At 40.3% G+C, this 24939-nt stretch overlaps 1 protein-coding gene across 1 annotated transcript in view; it reads left to right on the forward strand.

Annotated features, from left to right (window-relative positions):
* Nucleotides 1-24939, forward strand: part of arid1b (AT-rich interaction domain 1B) — a 229321-nt gene that overhangs the window by 49887 nt on the left and 154495 nt on the right. The window contains exon 3 of the mRNA XM_089003853.1: nt 14222-14371. Coding sequence (XP_088859979.1) covers nt 14222-14371 — 150 coding nt within the window. The remainder of the gene's footprint in view (nt 1-14221; nt 14372-24939) is intronic.

The following is a 24939-nucleotide window of genomic DNA, read 5'->3' on the forward strand; positions in this document are numbered from 1 at the left end:
GCACATTAAGGGGGTTGCGGCACGGGTGCGGTGATGGGGTGTGAAGGTGGGATTGAAAATGGACAGCGGGGAAAGGCTGAAAGAAGAGAGGACAGCAATTTGAAATAAGGCTGATTAATTAAAGGTTCCTCTCTGGCTGCGGAATAGATGAAGTTTCAGAATCAATTAATTAGCAAGCTAGCCTACGCACATCAATGGCTCTAATAGCCTGCTCTCATTTGTAACTTTTATTACCCCTTGACTGTGGAGTGGCTCTCAGCCAATCACACGTAATCTTGAGCCAATGCTATATGGCTATTAAGTGAAAAAAATGTGGGTGAGGATCCCTACCGTTTTACTCAGTTTAAGTGATGTTATTTATTTCAATAAAACCGATGAAAGAGAGTCAAAAGTTAAAGTCAAAACTCAGTCAGATGAGTGTATTGTTGAAACATAAACAAATAACATCCAGCATTTTATGGAGGCGTCACTTGCTGACCTGAAGCTCATTGCTAGCTAGCTGCTGCTGCGTAAATATTGATAATAATAATAATAATACATTTCATTTATAAGCGCCTTTCAAAACTCCCAAGGTCACTTTACAGTCGCAGGATTTTTCTGTGGGTGAGCAACGGGTGCCACACGCGCAAGCGTTCACTCAACTCAGAGGTAACTGAAATAGATAGAAAGGTAACTAGCTAGCTAGTTGCTGCTGCGTAAATACCACCAAGCGTTGACAACCAACTACCGTCTTTTCCAATGTATAAGTCGCACCAGACTATAAAAGGAGCACCTTAAATGAATGAAAAACATGTTTTCCAAATATAATATATAAATATATAAAAGGTTTCCAAATATAGGGCACACCACATTATAAGGTGCTACGGTAGAGGCTGGCATTACGCACCACAATCTCTTTTTGTCAATGGATGCTACAGCTGCGTGTTTGCTTTCAACATTTAGCCTGTAGTAGACGTGCACATTCCACCAGATGTCCCTGATCTACTGCTGAAAAGGATGCTTTGATCCTCTCCTCTTTCATCTCGAACTGCTTCATGTCACAAAGAGGATGCAGAAAGTGCTGAAGAATGAATGACTCTCTGTGTATTTGTGTTGTCATATTATATGTTATTTAGTTTTTTTTGTTAGTTTTTTTGCACTTTATGTTACTTCCGGGTTGAGTGAACAAAGGCACGTGTGGCTGCCGCTGCTCACCCGCAGAAAAAATATCCTGTGACTGTAAAGTGTCATTGAGAGTTTTGAAATGCGCTTATAAATGAAATGTTATTATTACTTCTTCCATGGTGGAAATGGAGTTAGTGGTAGTTGCGAGACCTGTTGTGGTTCAATATTACTTCGCATATAAGGCGCAGGGTCATCTTTGGGTGCGCCTTGTACACCGGAAAATATGTTATTTTCATGCATCATGAGCACACATGATTGCAACGCAAAAGAACCATTTGGAATGTGAGAGCAACTTCCGGCATATAGATTTGGGAACAGTGTTACACACACTTTATGAAATACCGTATTTCCCGGTGGATAAGGCGCACCCAAAAGTCTTCATTTTCTTCAAAAAATTACCTACACACCCTTATATATAAAGTAATATTGAGGTCTCGCAACTACTGTCAGTAGCCACCATTTCCCTTTGTAGAAGAAGTGGTGCGTAACCGCAGCCTCTACTGTAGCGCCTTATAATGTGGTGTGCCTTACATTTGGAAAATTTTGGTATATTTATGTATTATATTTGGGAAAACGTCACCTTATACTCCAGTGAGCCTTATACATAGGAAAATATGTTAGGTTTTCTCAGATGTTTTTCAAATGATCTATTCTGCAATGGATCGCAAATTATTGCTGTGTTGAGAAGCAAAATTATAACAACATTGTCTAAATTCGTCTGCATAAATATATACGGGAAAGCCAGAGCGCATTGCTTTCCACTGCGGCGATTGAGGAGAAAATGAAGGATTTTGGGCACGCCTTATACGCCGGAAAATACGGTACTCTATTGTTGGTGACATCCAGCCCGCGGAAGCTTTTTGGAGGACCGCCTCAGTGGCGGGAACATTTAAAAGTCTCACGATTCTCCATTTTGTTTTCAATGTGTTTTGATGGAGGCGGAGGGGGCAAAATTGGACTCACAAACTGCCACGCATATCCTCTTATTTTAAGCTACGATCATAGAAGCAAGTGGGTTATGTATTTCAAAGACAAGCCTCTCTCACTGTCTTGCATGAGTTGCATCAGCTGCAAGCTTCATCACGCTTGCCCAGGCAAGTGAGTTGATGTTAGGATTTAATATAGTTTAGTGTTGAATACAGGCAAGCGCTGTAAAACATCACAAGCTGCGTGTTTCTGAGCGCCGCGTGTTCGCGGCTCCCTGCCTTCTGCGCTTTATATGTGTCTATTGATGAGATAAAAGGAGCAGGGAGATGAAAGTGGATCCAGATGGAGGGAGCGTGGAAAATAAAGGGGGAAAGAAAGTCTGTGCCTTGCGAGGGGATTATCCATTTTTTTTCTTCCTCAATGACAATTTATCTGACTTTTCATCCTGACTATTTAAAATATGGTTACACAGGTCAAGTCAGCCAGAGCGGAGATATGAAAAAGTATCATCAAAACAAATTTTAGACAATTGGATTGGATTTGCCTTTATTAGTCTCACAGTGGAGAAATGTACATTTCACAGCAGCAAAGTTATGAAAGGAAGAGGAAGGGAAAGGAAGAAGTAGAAGAAAATACAGGAGCTGCTGTAAAGGCAGCCACTCTTGAAGTTAAAAAAAAACAACGAAATAATGTGACACAACACAAAAGACTCAGACAGTCAGTCAATCTTAAGCACTTTCTGCACCATTTTTTGTTGCATGAAGCAGTTCTAGACGAAACACGAAAGAATCAAAGTGTCCTTTTCACCAATGGATCAGAAATGTCATGATAGAATATGCATGTCTGCTACAAACTACTGTAAATGTTGAAAGCAAACAAAGCTGTAGCATCCATTGATGAAAAGAGATTGTGTCACATCTCCTGTTCCACGTAAATCCGCTTCAATTCCAAGCCGCCGCAGTTCCGCATACGCATCGGAGCTCTGCGCTGACACTCCTTTCTTTTCATTGCGGGCTCAGGAAAAACTTCCCAGAAGTTCACAGTTGACTTAATTGTGATTACTCAAACACCTTTTTTATTTAGAGGGAGAATTAGCAGTTTTGAAACTGCTACCAAGGTTAGGATGTAGCCTCACTTAACATACCTTGTCACCCTCCACACGCTAACCAAATCTGAGCCCCTTCACTAATGTGCACAAGCACAATTCTACAACAAGGCCCATCAGGAGTTGTGATGAATAGTCACAAAGAATGAACTTGGGTAAAATAACAGTGCCAGCAATACAAAGCTATCATTAGAACTGCATGGAAGCTAGTGTCCCTTAACCGCAAAACGTTCTCAGTTTGGAGTTCTTTTTTGTTGCTGTTTTTTAATTTTTATTCAGAATCAGTTAAAAAATCATGTTATTCATAAGCTCGCAGTCCATGTACAGGTAATTCTTTTTTGCTAGTCTCATGCTTAATTGTTAGCAAGCAAGGGGTGGACATGTTTACCATCCACTATCCGAATCGGTTATTCTCAGGGTGGAAGCCCAAGTAAAAGGTCACCGCTCGGTTGTGGGGGATGTGGCAGTGATTCTCTTGACTACACAGCAAATGATCGACACCTCGTTCATCATGTTTTTGTAGTCCTAAAAACTAGTCCTCATCGGAATTTTGAGTTACAAGTCAGAATTCTGAGTTACAAGTCGGAATTCTGAGTTACAAGTCGGAATTCTGAGTTACAAGTCGGAATTCTGAGTTACAAATCGGAATTCTGAGTTAAAAGTTGGAATTCTGAGTTACAAGTCGGAATTCTGATTTACAAATCGGAATTCTGAGTTAAAAGTAGGAATACTGAGTTCAAGTTCGGAATTCTGAGTTAAAAGTCGGAATTCTGAGTTAAAAGTCGGGATTCTGAGTTAAAAGTCGGGATTCTGAGTTAAAAGTTGGAATTCTGCGTTAAAGGTCGGAATTCTGAGTTAAATGTCAGAATTCTGAGTTAAAAGTCAGAATTCTGAGTCAAAAGTCAGAATTATGAGTTAAAAGTCGGAATTCTGATTTAAAGGTCAGAATTCTGATTTAAAGGTCGGAATTCTGAGTTAAAAGTCAGAATTCTGAGTTAAAAGTCGGAATTATGAGTTACAAGTCGGAATTCTGAGTTACAAATCGGAATTCTGAGTTAAAAGTCGGAATTCTGCGTTAAGTCAGAATTCTGAGTTACAAGTCGGAATTCTGAGTTACAAATCGGAATTCTGAGTTACAAATCGGAATTCTGAGTTAAAAGTAGGAATACTGAGTTCAAGTTCGGAATTCTGAGTTAAAAGTCAGAATTCTGAGTTAAAAGTCGGGATTCTGAGTTAAAAGTCAGGATTCTGAGTTAAAAGTTGGAATTCTGCGTTAAAGGTCGGAATTCGGAGTTAAAGGTCGGAATTCTGAGTTAAAATTCGGAATTCTGATTTAAAGGTCAGAATTCTGATTTAAAGGTCGGAATTCTGAGTTAAAAGTCAGAATTCTGAGTTAAAAGTCAGAATTATGAGTTAAAAGTTGGAATTCTGAGTTAAAAGTCAGAATTCTGAGTTAAAAGTCAGAATTCTGAGTCAAAAGTCAGAATTATGAGTTAAAAGTCGGAATTCTGATTTAAAGGTCAGAATTCTGATCTAAAGGTCGGAATTCTGAGTTAAAAGTCAGAATTCTGAGTTAAAAGTCAGAATTATGAGTTACAAGTCGGAATTCTGAGTTACAAATCGGAATTCTGAGTTAAAAGTCGGAATTCTGCGTTAAGTCAGAATTCTGAGTTACAAGTCGGAATTCTGAGTTACAAATCGGAATTCTGAGTTACAAATCGGAATTCTGAGTTAAAAGTAGGAATACTGAGTTCAAGTTCGGAATTCTGAGTTAAAAGTCAGAATTCTGAGTTAAACGTCGGGATTCTGAGTTAAAAGTCAGGATTCTGAGTTAAAAGTTGGAATTCTGCGTTAAAGGTCGGAATTCGGAGTTAAAGGTCGGAATTCTGAGTTAAAATTCGGAATTCTGATTTAAAGGTCAGAATTCTGAGTTAAAAGTCAGAATTATGAGTTAAAAGTTGGAATTCTGAGTCAAAAGTCGGAATTTTGAGTTAAAAGTCGAAATTCTGCGTTAAAAGTTAAGCGTTAAATATGTGTGCGTTACTTCCGGGTTGAGTGAACGCTGGCGTCTGGCTGCCGCTGCTCACTCAGAAAAAACATTTTTCTTCTTATCCTGTGACTGTAAAGTGTCTTTGATACTTTTGAAAGGCACCAATAAATTGAATGTATTATTATTATTATTATTATTATAAAACTCAGTATTATGTGGGTCCTGGAATTCAAGTGACAATGACAAAAACACTGGCACTGGAGTGTACATTTTTTTTTGCAAATGTCTGGCAGTGAATAAGTGAAAGTAAACTTTAAATGGTGCAACTGTACACTGCAAACTGCCTCTATCTCGCATACAGAACCATTTTTGACATTCACATCTCTTTTTCTTTCACTGTTTTCTCTCACGTTCTTTCTTCACAGCCAACCGGTGTGTCTCTTTTGGCCTCTGATTGGCGTCACGAGTTTAGTAGCGAAAACATTTGGAGTCGATGGCAAAGGGCCCAGAGCCGCTTGGAAAAAATCTGCAGTTGACTCGCAGAGAGCATTAACACATAATAAGCATAAAGCTCCTTCCTTTTTGATTTATTTTGGGTTTTTTTTTTACAGCAGAGGCAGCACAAGTCAAAGCGATCAAGCAATAAAATATCCGTGACACACTTCTTTTATCTACCACATGATGTGAATGTGACAAGGATTTGACCTTGAGCGAAACAAGGGAGGAATGAGAACAATGTTTTGTTTTTTTTTAGAAATGGGAGCTACTTTGAAAGGGATCGAATCAATATGATTTCATAAAATGTTATTTAAAAATGCTCTAGATTAGATTTTTGTTATGCTATTCTATGGGCTGTGTATGTGTCCTCAATTATAGATACATTTGAAAAAAAAATATCGGTTATGAGTATTGGTCTACTTTCAGTGACATAGTAAGTAGTAGCTACACAAAAACAACACGCACAAAATCGTCGAAAACTAGTTTCTTCAGGAAGAAATTATGTTTTAAAAATTGTGAAAGATAAGTCACTGAACATTTTGAATAAAATGAAAGGAGAAAATTTGAATTGTTTTGCATTATAGGTGACTAAAATAAAGGCAAATGAAACATTGAATAATATGAAAGGCAGTTTAAACTCACTATAGGGGCATTTGGTTTGCATTCAACATGACAACTTTATTCTGCCTAATAATAATAATAATAATAATAATAATAATAATAATAATAATAATAATACTTTTCATTAAAATGCACCTTTCAAAACTCTCAAGGACACTTTAAAGTGACAGGATAAGATTTTCTGTGCTTGAGCAGAGGCAGTTACACGCGCCAGCGTTCGCTCAACCCGAAAATAACTCAAATAGATAGAAAGCTAGCTAGCTAGTTAATACATAGCTAATAGATAACGTGATATATAGATAGCTAGCGAGATAGCTGGATAGTTAGATCTTATGATTCATTGTACTTTTCAAACAAGATTAATTATTAAATGTTTGGGTGATTGTAAAATATATCTGTTTTGTTTTCTCAAAATAGTAGCAAACATGATATTATATAAAACATGATAAATATAGCTAGCTGGCTAGCTAGGTAGCTGGATGGATGGATGGATGGATGGATGGATAGATAGCTAGCTAGATAGATGGATAGATAGCTAGATAGCTGGATAGCTAGAGAAATAAAACATTTTTCTCGAACATTTCTCCTTCAGTATAGTATTTCCTGACCAATTATGCCTCATTCATCGCGAAGGTTACAATCCAAAAAGAACAAGTGATTTTTTTAAATGATTAGCATATGATACTGTATCGAATGAAACAAAAGATAAAACCTTTTTTTTCAGGACCATGCTTAAAAAAAATCACATCATCCGCAAGTGGAGATCTTGCCGTGAAATTGCACTATGCAGATTTACAATCTCATGCACTGCCAGGAAAAAAAATCAAAAAGAAAATGTACGGCTTGTCGTGTCTGTATATATAAGTGCAGGTCTTCAAGCGGCATGGATGACCAAATCCTTTTTAATGTATTGTTCATAGACAGGCTAACTACAATTATAACAACTTCAACTTGATCACACACATAAATGTAAATACGCTGTATATACAATATCCCCATCTTGATTAGTCTGTGCCTGGTTAATCTGATTTGGTGCGCAGGCTCATGTTCCTCTTCCGAGGACACTTTCTTGCTTGAAGAGTTAACGCCCAACACCTTTCCTCCAAGTACGAGGATAGGAAAAGGAAAGATTGTCAGATCAAAAGGCGGTGCGGAGCATCAAGGGGAGTGTAAGGACGGTGATGAGCGCTTGTTCGTTTCCTGATGTTTAATCATGAGGCTGATGATGCAAATCCTCCTTCACGCGTTTGTTGTTTGGGGCTGACTGCGGTCTAAAAAAAACAGAACTGATGTTCTGTCACCGACGTGAAGGTACGAGTGGATATGTCAAATTGTCAGACTGATTTATTTTACTGTTGTACAGTGAGACCTCAACTTACGAACTTAATTGGTTCCCAGACAGAATGTGTAAGGCGAAAAGTGTGTGTATATCAAACAAAAAATCCCATAGGAAACCATTAAAATGGGAATAATCCGTTCCCGGGTTTCCATAAAATATACTTTTCAACTAAATAAGCCTTAAAACTACACACAACATACCTTATTCTATGTATAATAAATGTGCTATTGTATTGTAATGAAAGAAATACACTGCATTGTATCATAAAGTCACTTTATTTACATTTGTGATGGTCATTTATGGCCTGATGGAATGGCGTTGGAGGTCGAAGGTTAAAGGGAATTGCTGTTTGGAAAGAGAGGCGCATTACATGAGGACTGTAATTAAAGAAATAAACTGTGCTGTAAAATAAAGTTTTATTTACCTTTTTGATGGTCGTTGATGGCTTATGGAAGGAGAGTCAGGAGGACTGTTGGTAACTTAACCTCTGGTGCTGTTCGGTCGTGTGCTTCCGCCGAAGATCACTCCGCCAGCCGTGGTGGGTGTGTATTATGAAAATAGTGCCTATTATAAGGTTTAATTTTCATAAATTTGACGTTTGTAAGACAAAAAGTTTGTAAGTTCAGGTGTTTGTAAGTTGAGGTCTCACTGTACTACGGAAATGGGGAACAGTATAGTCCTGTATTTTGTTTTTCGACTACTTCCATTCCTCTCCTCTTATTTTCATCACTTTGCTGCTGTGAAATGTAAAAGTGCGAGACTAATAAAGGCGAATCCATAATCATTCATCAGCATGACTTATGAATGAAACCGTTACCGCGCGAGTTAAAAGTGAGTATTGTTGTTGTATTTTTTTTTTTTTTTGTTTGTTTTGGATCTCGGTCAACTGCGCATGTGGCCATGTGGCCAGGGAATGCGTATTTACTTGTATGTGTACTCATGCACACCCTCAAACTAAAGTGGCCTTTCGAGGTTGACATTCATGGCGTTTATTATTTATAAAAGCATCCTCACATTTATTTGTTTTCCCCACACATTGCCCTCAACCTTGCGCCGGGCTCTCGCTTCCATCTCCTTTTCTTCCCTCATTATGTTCACATATCTCACTGTCACTGTATCGCTGCCTTATCATATCCGACATCACTTTGTGCACGATAGAAGTCAACATGCTCTCCATCTATTTCCTCTCTTCCCAGCGTTGTGTCTCAAGCATCTTTTATTTCATCTTTAACCTGGCAGTTGTGTTCAACAATCATTCACTGACGAGACTTGGTGCGCATATTTTCGCGATAGGTCAATTGCTTTATTCGAAAGCAGTGACCTGCAGAGTCGTTCACCTGCCTGGCTTATCGCCTTTTTGCCGGCTTTATTTCTTTTTGATCAATGGCTCAATTTCATTACGAGCTGTATGTTGTTATGACTTTCAAATGGTCTCTTGGAGGAAAGCAAAAATTTGACGTTATTATTGGCAAAGCTGTGTTTTTATTCACTTGTTGCGACTTTTATGATTGAGTTCTTCTTAGGTTTGAAATGTTTTCATCTCTTGGCCTTTTTATATTTCATAGCGTTTCTTTGCCGTTCATGGTGAATTATTTGTTTCACAGCATGCGTATTATGTCATGTCACACTGAACATCCGTTGTCATTTCATTATATTTGACATTGTGTACATGCCAAGACGTGTAGAGTGCAGCACGATCTAGTCTGCCAAGCTGCACCTGAGTGGAGGGAAAGGCAGAAATGTGTCAGATTATCTGCACAATTGTGGGTTCGATCACTGTTTTGACATTTGAATCAAATGTTTTTTTTTTGTCCTTTTCACCGGATTCTATATTCGTGTACACTTCCAGAGTGCTCAAATCTTGGCTCCAACATAACACCTCCTGCGATCCTTGTAAGGATAAACCAAATTTAAAAAATGGATGTATGGACTTGTATGAAAGCGAACATGTTTTAATATCAAGATGCCTTTCTTGATACTTGCACTATGTACAGTTTTTTATGAAACGGGTTTGCACATTTACAGTATGCAGTTGACATTTTTATTTTACTCTGCTTAGAATATCTTGTTTTTCTATTTCACCCCCCCCCCAAAGCCCATCCCCTTTCAAATTGCTGCTGTGGACTGCAAATTTCCCCATTGTGTGACGAATAAAGGTTTTCTGATTCTGATAATGTAAATTGATATTACAATACATGTTTACCCCGGTCAATTGTGAAACACTTGAACACAGTGAAAACTATAAAGAACATTGAAACAACAACATTATAATAAGTTCGACAAAACATTCAGTCAATAAGGAAATTAATAATGTACCGTGTGCACCTTATTAACCGAAAGTAGATAAACGACGTAGACTTGAAACTTTCGTTGCTCTGCTTGTCTCTCTCTCGAGACTTTCGTTACTCTGCTTGTGTCTCCCTCTCGAGACTTTCGTTACTCTGCTTGAGTCTCTCTCTTGAGACTCGTTCTCTATCTAGCGGTCGCTCTCCTTGTGTCTCTCTCTCGAGACTTTCGTTCCGTCTGTCTCGCCGTACTCGCTTTTATCTACAACACCTGACACGGAAGCGGAAGTGACAATGACAAACATTATAAATGAAGTATCAAAGACGATTTTTTAGAAAAACACATATAACGTTTCACATATAGACATTAAACACTTTTACAGAACAACAAGTATATATAAATTATATTTTTGTTGTCGTGGCAACCAATAACCAGATACCCGCCAGTTACAATACAATACATATTGATTTATATAGCCAGTGTTTGAAATAACGTCTGCCCAGAGGCCCGGGGCATACAACTTTTACGTCGGGCGTACAACTCTCAAAACGTCTCAGCCCAGGTGGCCGACAACTTCTTCAAGAAAAAAAAAAGATTAATTTCAAATCAAATGTTTGTTTTATTCAATAAAGCAAAAGCTACAAGCAAACCACAACAAGCCACGTGGACTCCTCTTTCTAAGCGCCTTTCAAAACTCTCAAGTACACTTTACAGTCACGGTATAGTCCGAAGCACAAAACAAGCTTCTGATTGGCTGCCGTGCAGAATATGCAAATTGCCAAATGAACGTTCGTTTTGAAAGGCGCTTAGAAAGAGGAGTCCACGTGGCATTTAACAGACAACGTAATGCAAACATTGCATTGTGCAACACGACTGGAGTGTGCACAACGACTGGATTTTGCTCCAACTGGAGGAAAATCCTCAGCAAGGGATATTTACCATAAATTAAGCAAGGGAGCATTTGTGGTCGGTACTTCCTTAATTTAATACTACTTCGCAACAATGTTTTTATTTTTTTGCGATTAATCGTCTTATTGTGTTTCAAGTTGTGAAAAATGGGGCAGGCAACTTTTCAGAGTGGTCTGCCCTGGTGTCCGCTAACCTTTTGTCATGAGTTTCAGACACTGATAAAGCACTTTAACAACATAGAGGTTAGTGTATTTTCTTAACAAATATTTGTGTCACCCAATCATAATTACATCTGTAAAGTGTATTTCACAAACGTGTGTGTGTGTTTGTGTGTTTCTGGTACGTTGCCCTGGTTGGCAGTAATGAATCCAGCGGAGCTGTTGGCACGAGCAAGGCCATGCTATTAACCTCTTTGCCAGCGAGACTGATCTCACCCTGTCTGTCTCGAAGGCCTAATGCCACAATGTGCATGACACACACACACACACACACACACACACACACACACACACACACACACACACACACACACACACACTCGTCTCTATCTACACTAACCAGTCCTTTCTCATCAGATTCCCATTGAAGTGGAATGTATTCCGTATTGCCCAATCATCTCAATTGAAAGCATCATTGTAACAACGTCCATGGAGGATTTCTTTGGATTGGATTGGATTGGATTAGCCTTAATTAGTCCCGCAGGGGAGAAATGTACATTTCACAGCAGTAAAGGAAAGGAAGAAGTAGAAAAACAAAATACAGGAGTTGCTGGAAAGTCAGCCACTCTCACTGCGCCATCTTGAAGTCAAAAGAACAAAAAAAAAAACAAAATAACAAATAATCTGACACAACACAAAGACAGTCAATCAATTTTAAGCACTTTCTGCGCCCTCTTTGTTGTATGAAGCAGTTCTAGATGAAAGAGGAAAGAATCCAAGCGTCCTGTTCACCAGTGGATCAGAGACGTCATGGTGAAATGTGCACATTTGCTACAAGATACAGTAAATGGTGAAAGCAAACTCGAAGCTGTAGCACCCATTGACGAAAAGAGATTGCCTCACATCTCCTGTCCCATGTAAATCCGCTTCAATTTCAAGCCGCGACAATTCTCATTCCGGGCTCCTCGAGCAAAAAAAGCCTTTTGACCACAATGAATTCTTCTTCACAACTATTTCACATGAATGCATCTCTATTTGTCGCAGTGGTCCACTCACTCCGTACCGCATTTCACACCGGCCATTACTTGAAACTAAACTTTTACGAGCTGACTTCCTCGCTAATATCATTCACGATAAAACTACAAATGTGCAGCACCTGTTTTTGATCTTCATCGTTCTGACATTGCGCTCATGATTGTGAATCATTCTGGGTGTTCCCTTCTTTGCAAAGAAGATTTAAGAGGACCTTTCAGGCTTCATCTCATGGAGGTGGATGTGAACTATGAGCTTTGCGCCACCCACGACTTACAGCCGACTTTTTAACGAGGCTTTGGCCGCCGGGCTGCTGTTTGGAAGGAGTTAACGTTGGAATAAAAATTAAAAAAAAAGTCATGACATGAAGGAAAAAATATGACATGAAAAGTGCTTGTCATATTACTTTACCGCCAGCTGTAAATGATGTTTAGTCATCTGTTCGAATCGTGCGTTATGTCTGCGCGAGCGTGGGAGAGAGACAAACCACAACTCGGCAGAAATCCTGAGAGGAGCACCTGGCTGTGTCTGTAGTCATAACAAATGACGAGGATTAAGACGGCATTTGAATGCGTGCCAGTCTTCCTGTCATGTTCTCTCATAACCGGCGTGAAATCCAAGCGGTGACGTCTGGCAACCGACTCCCTGGGAGGCCCCGACTCATTCTCATGTCCCTCATTAGCATTACGACGGCCGAGGACGGGCGCGACGTACAATCCCATCTAACTCATCCCAGCTGCGATCCAAGATGGAGATCATTTGAAGAGGATGACACATTTGGCGAGCGAGAGAACATTGTGTTCGAGCTCTTTTTTTACAGTGGAAGTTCATTAGGCACAGGACTAGTGGGAGTCCGTCGTTGGCGCAGCATTGCTAAATTGAGATCTTTTAGCCGAGGGACATTTACATGAATTGGAAAATGGAGGCAAGCCCGTGTGTGTGTGTGTGTGTGTGTGTGTGTGTGTGTGTGTGTGTGTGTGTGTGTGTGTGTGTGTGTGTGTGTGTGTGCATGTGTGTGTGTGTGTGTGTGTGTGTGTGTGTGCGCGTGTTATTCCTCCATCATAGTTGAAGTTGCAAATCAATCACTTCCTGATATCACCCACCGCCACACCACATAGTGCTTCACTCTGCAGTCTGTACTTTCTAGCTAACTTGTCGCTCCTTTTGATTGCAATTGAATGTTGACCCCATTAATTTGCACACTCTCACCTTACGAACGAAATATGTTCCGAGCGGTCGTTCTTCAGGTGAATTTGTTTGTAAGTTGCTTCAGTGCTAAATTTTGTATGGAATGTTCAGACACCCCCCAACTTACAAACAAGATACGTTCCAAGCGGTCGTTCGTAAGGTGAATTCGTTCGTATGTTCCTTCAGTGTTATATTTTGGATGGAATGCATGTTTCAGGCTTATATAAGTATGTTTAAGGTTGATATAAATATGTTTAAGGCTTGTTTAATGTCACCTGTATCGGTTTGTACTGAAAAAATGAACATTTGATAAGATATATGCTCAATATATGTACAACTAGAGAGAATACTACATGTATGTTACTCCAAAAATGTTTGTATTTACCATAGTTTGTAACTCGAATGTTCATAAGTAGGAGAGTGTCTGTATGTTTAAGTCAAACACTGAACGCGGAAGTATGAAATACAGACGCTCTAACAGTCATAAAATAAATTCACACCGACTGTCGTACCACTACATATATCCTTGGGTCTTCAGTAAGCCATTACTGAAGCTGCTGGCACATAATTACTGAATTACGTGCCAGCAGCCATTACTTTTTGTTATGCATCACATCCTCTGGGAGCATCACCTGGGAAAAGGGATTTCCTCCCCGCCCACATACTGTACTCTACGCAGCCAATCGTAAATGAGCTCGGCGGTTCGGGGCCTGAATTCGTTTGCACTTCAGCATGGCTGGGCGCTGATTGGTCAGCCTTGGTGTCCGCCGTGTAAACAACCAACCCTTGAAACCCCTAATGTGTGTGTAGCAGCCAATCACAAGCGAGCTCGGCCGGAAAGAGACGTACAATACGAAATCTAATTTACAGCATCTCTGGCCGAACATTGTCGACATACTGTACCCGCAAAAATATTGTCTATATTGTATATAGTCTGTACCGTTATTCGTAACTCAAATTAAATTGGGCAGCGTCTGTAATTCCCACGTATTCTCTTATGGCAGGTGGCGCCGTACAGTCAGCAAGCGATAGCCGGCTACAGCCATCAGCAGCAGGCAAGCCAGCAAGGAACTCCGCCCTATTTCAGTCCACCCCACCAGACCCCTGCGGGTCCGAACCAGAGTCCTTACCTGCAGTCACAACCGCCACCTCAGGTAACTGCACATGGGAATACTCGCACACTGATCACGACATGGAGAGTGCCCTAATCCAGAAGTGTCAAACACATTTTTGTCCTTGGCCACATCTTCGTCACCATTTCCTTTGGAGGTCTGTTAGGACACCAAAATAACATTCGTCAATAACATTTGTACTATTTTTCAAGTGACTGTATTGAAGGGTTTTGTTCAAAGAAAATGCTTACAATATGTCTCTTAGTTATTACACATGAGATTTTTAAACTTTGGATAACATTTGATTTGCTTTCGTGGGCTACATAAAATGATCTGGCCCGCGGGCCTTGGAACAATAAGTCAAAATTCTCCACGTGTCAAGACAGTAACGTTCAGTTTCAGATTCACAATTAGAAAACTAGCCGTTGAATTTTATTACTTGTTTTCACAAGTGTACTACCGTATTTTCCAACATGCGGATCAAACCTCTAAAGATGGAAGATTTGAAGGGAAAAGCCGAAATGAAAAGAAGAGACTAACGTATTTTCAGGTGCATAAGGCGCACCCAAAAGCCTTCATTTTCTTCGATCCCCTGCGCCTTATACGCCCGTACGCCTTATATGTGAAGTCATATTGAGGCATAACAGGTCTCGCAATGACTGTCAGCAGCCACTGAATCCATTTCCCCCAGTAGAAGTAGTGCGTAACCCCAGCCTCTACTGTAGCGCCTTATAGTGTGGTGTGCCTTATATTTGGAAAACCTATAATAATAATAATAATAATAATAATAATAATAATAATAATAATAATAATAATAATAATCTATTTCATTTATAAGTGCCTTTCAAAACTCTCAAGGTCACTTTGCAGTCACAGGATTAGTTTTTTTTTCTGTGTGGGTGAGCAGCGGCAGCCACACGCGCCAGCGTTCGCTCAGCATTTTTTTAATCGTCTCCCGATGTATTTTTCTAGTACAAATAAGAAAGACAAAGAGGAATGAAACACCCCCTAAAAAAGAATAAATAAGTAAATCCCAAATAAATAAATTAAAAAAAATTAAAAAAGGAAGTAGCAACTCCAAAATGAAAAACAAAGAAACAGGATAAGAAGAAAGAAAAAGAGGGGGAAATTACCAAAAGAAAATCTAAACAAAGGCAGGAAATGTAAGAAAAAGAAGTACTGTAGCTTGTCTAAAAAGAAAAAAAGAAGGGAAAACGACCAAAAAAATCTAAACAAAGGCAGGAAATTGAAGAAAAGAAATAAAACTCAAAATTAAATGTCAAATCATTAAAAAAAAAAAAAAATCATTGTGTGTGTCTTTTTTTTTTGCTTTGACATATGTATTAGATTTGGAAAACCTTTTTTCATTCATTGAAGTTGCGCCTTACTACTCCGATGCGCCTTGTACAGTATATGAAAAACGTTTGAAAATAAACCACTCATTGGGGGTACAGCTTATACGCCGGTGCGCCTAATACACTGTAAAATATGGTAATTTATCATTTCAACATGATTGTTTAACACTGTGATGATGCTAGAACATTTTTGGGACCCCCCAACCACCACAACACACACACACACACACACACACACACACACACACACACGCACAGTCAGAAACAAAGGGGTTTAAGTTCATGTTGTTTTCGAGTCCAGTGATATCTGCCCATGTGTTTTCTATCCACTGTGCAGCCAATGCGGAATGACTGTGGCCGGGATAGAAACAGAACAAAATGGTGCAGGGAGAAACAACAAAGCGAGTTAGGAAGGGATTCCAATGAAACACACGCACACACACACACACACACACACACACACACACACACACACACACACACACACACACACACACACACACACACACACACACACACACACACACACGTGCATCCAAGTGAACAAACATTCCCTCCAGGTTGACATTTGGTGATTGCAACAATGTGTTTTCATCATTAGCTGATGATGTGGCAACAAGTGACCCATGCTGACATTTCTTCACCAGGCATAATACTTCCACTACAACATTGTGACTGGCGATAGCTGTTTTTTTGCACCTGTGCTGCTATGCCCTTTTTTTAGACATTTTGTTTTGTTTGTTTACTTTTCACAAGGGAAATGACCTCAGAGATGCTAATGATGCCATTATAAAAAAAAACAACTATTTTGTGATAAACTCATTAACTCATTGAAAAAATTTGAAGGCTTTTAGATGCACCTTAAGTGCGGAAAAAACAACACCATCAGAGAGGTTTGGCCCACCTTGCTGAAATGAAACAAAAAAAAAAAATATGGTTGCATTTAAAGGGTTTTTAACTCATTCACTGCCAGACATGCAAAAATGTGTCCAGGGCGTTTATCATTGTCATTCGAATTCCAGGACCCATAGAATATTGAGTTTTGGGATTACATAAATATTAAATGATGCGTAAGAAACCTTAGACTCTCTTCTTTTATCAGAAAAAGAGTTAATTCCTAAATTGCATGGGTCTGGAGTTATATGAGCTTGAAATGAGGGCAGCTCTCCAAAATACAATTCAATCCATACATATTGGTTTATATAGCGCTTTCACGACAGTTGAAGCTGGAACAAAGCGCTAATATGGAAAATGGTATATGTTGCCCCCTGGTGGAAAGTGAACACATGAACAGAGGCCATAGCCAGCACTTTATCAGCACCCAAACAAGATAAAGCAAAACTTGAACAAATTCGTGAATGGCGCTCAACTTCATATTTTCAATTCCCAAATACATTCTTTAATGGCAGTGAATGAGTTAAGCGGTATAAATTTAAGATTTGTAAAAAAATTTTAATGACGTGGCTGTGAGTTTTTGTATTCTTTAAGATGGAAATGTCCAAATCTTTTCTTCTTGAGGGCGACAAGATTACAAGACAAGTTACAAGGGACATTTTGAAATGTTAATTCAATGCTGACAACTGATTATATATGTACCGCCAACTGATTATATATTTATATTTATTGACATACTATGTAGTCTTCTACTTCCTCCCTTTCATAATTTTAGCTCTGTAAAATGGAAAATTCTCCATTGTGAGACAAATTGAACTGATGAAACACGGTCAAATCAATCGAGCGAGCAAGTCAGCAATGATGCTGATATAATGTTATTATTTTGAAAAACTGCTTCATCAAGGCTTTCTGTTCAAGCTGATAAGGCAAATAGCCATTTTCGTTTAGATTTGGGGGTGGCCTGCAGCCTTGTTTCCCACTGGAATATAACACTGCCACTCCACTGAGCAGCAGCTGAATCCGATTTCCACATTCAGAATCAAAACAAGTCTATATATATTTATAAAGGGTCTTGTCCTCTATTTATGATTCAAGAGTAAACATGGTTGAAAATAGAACTGACACGGCACATCTGGCCGGGATTACACATTGAGCATTTGGTGATCTTTTCAGATCAGAGCTGTTTCTTTTTCTGCGAGTGAGCGGGCATCTTTTGTGTCAGATTCGTGTATGGGTGTCGGCGTGAACACAAATCAGCGGCCCGAACGTGCTGTAGCAATTCTAAGCTGTGAAAAGGTCAAATGGTGACCTTTATTTGTGATTCGGGGGATAAAATGAAGCATAATGTGAGCCGCGTAGAACAGATTACACACACACAGGTAGACACGCGTCCACACAAACACACAAAAGATTGGAAAACCCTAGCAGATTAGGATATCATTGTGGTTTTTCGACCCTTGCTTTTTGACCCTACGTTAAATTGAGAAAAGCAACCTGCCACATTCTTTATTTTGATCTTTGAGGCATTCTGTGCAGCATCCCACAGCCCACTTCACTCCCATTAACCCTAGCCAGAGGACATCTTCACGCTGATGGAACCATTCCAGATTCCTTTGACAAAGAATTAGCTCTGCAGCCAAGTACTTTGAGCAAGTTTAGTGGCAAATCGAACTGGAAATAACACATTTCTTTGAGTCTGTTGTACTGCCGTGACCTCATCTGATTGCATGGAGCAGGGTGGGTGAAAAAGATATTTCTGAGATGTCAAGGCTGAAAGGACAACATGCAAAAAAATAAAAACCCAGGAAAGAGGCTTTGGGGAAAAAAAGGGAGTTTGGCTGGTGTTTTTTGTGCACTCGATGTCTTATTTGTTTGTTTTATGCTATCTATGTTTGTTTATGCTATGTTTGTTTGAAAAGCGAGCTAGCTAGATAGATAGATAGTGAGGTAGCTCGCTAGATAGCTAGATAGATAGCGAGGGAGCTAGCTAGTTAACGAGTTAGTTAGATAGATAGTGAGGTAGCTAGCTATTTCGTTAGATAGCGAGGTAGCTAGCTCATTAGCTATTTAGCTAGATAGCAAGGTAACTAGCTAGTTAGCTCGACAGCTATCTACCCAACAACCGAGCGAACTCGCGTTCTCTCTCAGTCTCCCTCTCTCTCTCTCGCTTTCTTTTTCTCTCACTGACTCTCTTTCGATGCTCTCTATTTGGCAAATGGATGCTTTGTACAACTTTTTCCTGATCATATTACTTTCAAGGAAAAACATATTTCTTATAAAGAGGCCCTTTCAGTTTTCAAAAGTCCTCCAACACCTGTAAATGTGTTTACGGTCTTAAAAAAGGACTGTTTTATTTATGTTGTAATGTGGCTCTCTATGTTGTTAAAGATGGGACAATTGAAAGCATATTTTTTTTAATGGGGGGAGGTGGCGTGTCACTTTGTTAGAATTTCTTTTTGTCTTTTTATGATAGCATAACCGGCAGGATCAATTACTGCTTGGTACATGTTCCACAGGGACATACATTGCTCTCTCCTCTTGCCCTGGTGTATATGTTGGTACTGTCTAATACGGTCAACTCATAAAAAGCCAAACGTGAGAGTGTGTGAACAAGAGTACTGTAATTTTAAAACAACGTTCAGATTATTTTTTTATTGCTTTTATTGCGCAATATACGCGGGACTGTGACAAACCTAAAGACTTGAGATGTAGGCTAGCTGCCATCATTCAGCTCGTAACCACCTAAGAACATGTTGCTTTGAGCACATGTGAATGAATTGAGCGGCAAGAAACCTTAAAGTTGTGCTTTGAGGAATATGTAGTTGTGAGAAAACACCCCCTATTTCATTTATGGCCTGGTATGAACTGTAAAAATGTTACAGAGAAATATTTGGTTTGAATTTCAGGAGGTGAGTCATTCCACATAAATTCTTTTCTCAAGCAAAGCTCACCCATCCATCTGCGAAATAGATCCGACTGGTCCTTTCCTCGAATGACTTATCTATTTCCTGTTCGTGTCGTGACAGTTGCCTCTTGGGAGCTGTTCTCAACTGATTGCAGGAGACAAGCCCCCTTCATAGAAACCTACTGAACTGATTCAAAACGTTATCTTTTACCCAACATTTGATGGATGGATGGATGGATGGATGGATGGATGGATGGATGGATGGATAGATTGATTGATTGATTTAGCGGGGTAGATGGGTCGATAGCTAGCATGGTCGATGGGTCGATAGCTAGCAAGGTTGATGGGTCGATAGCTAGCAAGGTCGATGGGTTGATAGCTAGCAAGGTCGATGGGTCAATAGGTACCAAGATCGATGGGACAATAGGTAGCAAGGTCGATTGGTCGATCGATAGGTCAATAGGTAGCAAGGTCGATAGGTAGCTAGGTAGATTGGCAGCGAGGTAGGTAGGTAGATTCATAGCTAGGTAGGTAGATTGATAGCGAGTTAGGTAGGTAGATTGGTAGTAAGGTAGGTAGGTTGATTGGTAGCGAGGTAGATTAGTATCGAGGTAGATAGGTGGGTACCTTGCTAGCAAGATAGCTAGCAAGGTAGCTAGATAGATATCAGCAGAATATGCGATTTACACAGCTGTGTCAAAATGCCACACGTGAACATGAAAATAAAATGTGGCCTTCAGGTCAAACGGACCGTAACCTCACTTACACACTTCAAGTCTCCATTCTTTCACTTATGCATTTTCTTTCTCAAGATAATTCTTTGTCCTGGACTAGAATTAGGCCCCAATATAACGTTGCACTCTGCGTGCCGCTGAATCTTTGGAGTTGTTTCCCTTTCATGACCGGTTTGCCATTTTCCTTTTCTTTCCACTCCTACACCTCCCTTGCTTTTAATCACTCCGGGTTAATTAAAAGGTTGCCGAGCCTTTCTGCAGCCTTGCCCCGAGCTTTAAAATCCCCTCGCTGTGGTCTGCTGCCTCCTCCAGCGTTTCTTTTCCTCTTCTCGCTACATACAAACACACACACACTCTCACGGAAATTGCAGCTCACCTTGGCTATGGGGAGGTTGGACGGGGAGGTTGAAGGGACAAGACAGAGGAAATGAAAGTCAGCGAGGAGACTGAATAGGGAGTGGCGGTGAGAGCGGCGGGTGCGCCACGAAGGCGCCCGAAGTTCAGTGTCATTAATTGGTCACCATTTGAATATTAAGTGAGGAACTCTGTTAATTAGCCTGATAATAAAAGCCCTGCTAGCTGGAAGTGGATGGAAGTATGCGGGGACGGTGGGTGACGACGATGGAGGGCAAATGGCAGCCGAGGGAGGAGTGGCAGAGGGAGGCTGGGTGTCGGGTGATAAGGAGGAGAGAGAGATGTCCGTGGGTAAAGGTCTGGCAGTGGTAATTTGCGGAGAGCTGCGTTAATTGTCATAACCTTTTAAATGGCAGAGTTTATCTGAGCCCTCTAAATGTCCCCACATATCGCCACGGCAACCCAAGGCCTGCTGCATCCAGATTGGCTGCCTCTGTCGAGCACTTTAGCTTGATGTATTTTACACCGATGTGTTAATGTGTGGGCTTGCCGAACCACAGGACACTTGATAAGGGACGCCAGCACAATTAAGTGATAGGTTCATCGAAAATCCTGTGTATGTGTCCTCTCAAGGACAACCGACGTCTCCGGACCAGTTGTGTCCATAATTTGTAAAATGGCTTCAAATGACTTTGACTGAGCGTATTTTACAACGATTGCACCGCATATAGCTATATTTTACGTTTTAAGACTCGTGCTGAATATTCCGGAAGTCTTATTTTTGAGTTGGCGACGAGTCCGTACGTGACGTCACTGAAGGAACGCCCCTGACCGAAAAAAAGGACACTTTGTAGCAGTCCTTCCATCACGTCAATGGTTTTTTGCTCTGAAAACGTCATGTTGCGCCAGAAGAGGGCGTCCAAGCTCCATATAAGGAATTTATCAGCCTGAGGAAATACAATACACTGTCATGTCTACAAGAGGTCGCCATTTTCTGCCTCTTTTCTGGGACGCTACATTGCAGTCCAGATGCCTCAAAATGACACGGTATAAATTCTTTAATCAATTGCAAACATGTATGCTTTCCTCTTCAGAACTATTTGAATCATAATCATAACTGTATGTGTAACAACAAAGCATATTCTCCGAATCTGAAGCGATTGTTTTGATTCTCCAGCAATGCAAGACGTCTTGGCGTGACGTCACAAACTGGGGGCGGGGCTTTCTGAAAATGCCCAATTCGCAGCTCATTTTTTTGCAGATTTTGGACACTTTGTCATTTTTATTGGTGTTTTGCATTTGACTAAAAATATCATACTGCGTGTTTTGAGTATTTTAGATGCTATAAAACATTTTTCTTGATGTCAGTTAGGAAACAAAAAAGTGACATCGGTTGTCCTTTAAAATGATATTCAATAAAGCGATGCTTACTTTCATTGAAATAACATCACAAGTACAAATATGCCAGCACTGTTTTTGATTGGTAGGAATGTTGGTGCCATTTGACTATCTTTGCTCTCGGGTGATTTTGCTTTTTTTGCGCCTGTAATGGGAAGACAGCCCGGCTTTGTTTAGTCGAAATGTCGGTCCTGTTGGACAATCTGCGGCCGATGGATGCATGGCGTGAGGAGCCCGCGATGAGAAAAACGGATGCGTCTGTGCAAATGTCGTGGCTTGGAATTGAAGTGGATTTACGTGGGACAGGAGATGTGAGACATTCTATTTTTGTCAATAGATGCTACAGTTTCATGTTTGCTTTCAACAATTAGCATGTAGCAGACGTGCACATTTTACCATGATCCGTGATCCACTGGTGAAAAGAATGCTTTGATCCTCTCTTCTTTCATCTAGAACTGCTTCCTACAATAAAGAGGGTACACAAAGTGCTTAAGATTGAATTACTGTCTGTGTTTTTGTGTTGTCATTGTCATTTGTTGTTTTGTATTTTTGTTCTTTTGACTTTAAATCGATGAGAAGGTTTCTTCAGCCGTCATCTGTACAAAAGTGAAGGTTTCGGACGTTTCGCCTCCTATCCAAGAGGCTTCGTCAGCGAACTAAAGTCTGACTGGTCGTATCGGCCCCATTTATATATCCCTAATGTCCAGACCTGGTGGCGCCGGACACAGCTATGATAGGTCCCTACTCTCAGGTTGGGGGAGGCGCGGGACCCCCCCCTGTGGCCCCACACACAAATTCTAAATTTGCGTATTAGGAGACTTAACATAGAGATAAAAAACCAATCGTTAGTCAGGAATGTAGGAACAATCAGTGGGGCCACAGGGGGGGGTCCCGCGCCTCCCCCAACCTGAGAGTAGGGACCTATCATAGCTGTGTCCGGCGCCACCAGGTCTGGACATTAGGGATATATAAATGGGGCCGATACGACCAGTCAGACTTTAGTTCGCTGACGAAGCCTCTTGGATAGGAGGCGAAACGTCCCAAACCTTCACTTTTGTACAGATGACGGCTGAAGAAACCTTCTCATCGATGGACCACTCCTGTACGACTGAGAGCTTACACAGACGTTTTGACTTTAAAATGGTGCCGCGAGAGTGGCTGCCGTTCCAGTAGCGCCTGTATTTGTTTTCTACTTCTTCTTTTCCTTCCTTCTTCCTGTCATCACCTTGCTGCTGTGAAATGTAAATTTTTCCAGTGTGAGACTAATACAGGCTAATCTAATCTAATATAATCTAAATTAATCTCATCTAATCTAAGGATTTTGAATCAAATCCAAAAGAAAAGCAGTCTCAGAAAATCCCATTTTAATAAAGATGACAATGTCCCGTGATTGTTTTTTTAGGACAATGAAAGCTAAATAATGCAGAAAAATATATTTTCTGGCAGTACAGTGCAATGCAGCTTGATATTCTCGATAGTCCACATGCATGTCTCACACTTTGTTTTTTAAAGCAGACTATTTTTTTTCTGTACCTCTACTCTTGACTGACATTTGCTAATTGCTTGACCGAAATCCACCTCTGTTATTTTCTTCCATCATTTTTTTCCCTCCCCTTTTTTGATTTATGTTTTTTTTTTTTTTGTGTAGCTGTACGGCAATTCAAATGCAAATGACCACGAACGAGAAAGGTGTTTTGGATTGGTTAGGACAATCATAATGGCTTTGAACAAAGAAAGCAAGGTCAGTAGTTAGCAGCGCAACACCCCAGGGGCCTCATTTCGCTGCCATTTGTTAGGAAGCGCTGTTACATTTGTTCCTGGATACCGACTTCACAGACAGGGAGAATAAAAAAAACACCGCGCACACAAAATGTCAAAGTCAAGCTTGCCAATGTTTCACCATTGTTCTTCCATGTTTTAATAAAAGTCATGCCGGTTTCCCCAAGTTAGTGTGGGCGTCCGCTTTAATTTCAAGCCAAAGCGATTGAGGTGTGCGGGCGTAGCTGGAACAGACACAATCACTAAATGTGTAAGAATGCTCAATTTTATGGCTGGAATCTTATGGCTGGAATAATAATATAACAACATAATCAGATGTTGACGCGTCTGTCTCAAATCTGGGCTTTGGCTGTCCTGTTTGGTGGTGCATGTTCTTCCCAAGCCTGTGTGCAGAAATGTGTCCACTCAAGTGCCAGGGTTTATGACTTTGTCATTTTCACTCGAATTTCAGGACCCAGAGGATATTGCGGTTTAGGACTACATAAACATTCAGTGCACCTTAAGAAAACTCAAACGTGATTCTTTCATCAGAAGAAAAGAGTTAATTCCTAAATTACATGGAACTGGAGTTATATGAGCTTGAAATGAGGGCGGCTGTACAAAATACAAAGCAATACTTACATGCTTGTTTATATAGCGCTTTAACAACAGCTGTAGCTGGAACAAAGCGCTAACATGGAAAGAAGGGAAATGCTGCCACCTTGTGGGAAAAAACATTACCAGAGGCCATGGCTAGCGCTCTATCGGCACTGAAGTATGAAAAAACAAAACCCAAACAAATTGATGCTCTACGTCACAGTTGTCAAAGTCAAGGCCTCTTCAATTGCTGCTGTGGACTGCAAATTTCCCCATTGCGGGACGAATAAAGGTATTCTGATTCTGATTCTGATTCTAATCGGGCCCGGCACATCATTTGATTCGGCTCGCGAAAGAAAATCAAGCACGTCAAGTGCCATCATGCTTGCTAAAGTCCAAACCAAAATTTCAAATTGTCCCATGTAAACCACAATAACAGTAATTATTTTTTACTTCAAATTTGAAAACTAGTTATTCATTAATTTGTTGTGCGTTCTATATGTAATATCTGAAGTGAATGAAAAAAATCTAATGGCTTCCCCAAATTTCAAACTGCCCCAAGAGGAAACCGTAACTACAATGTGCCATGATATGGTTGGCGACCGACGGGTGGCG

This window comes from Hippocampus bargibanti, linkage group LG09, assembly GCF_051943395.1.
Source record: "Hippocampus bargibanti isolate YZ-2025 linkage group LG09, ASM5194339v1, whole genome shotgun sequence".
NCBI lineage: Eukaryota > Metazoa > Chordata > Actinopteri > Syngnathiformes > Syngnathidae > Hippocampus > Hippocampus bargibanti.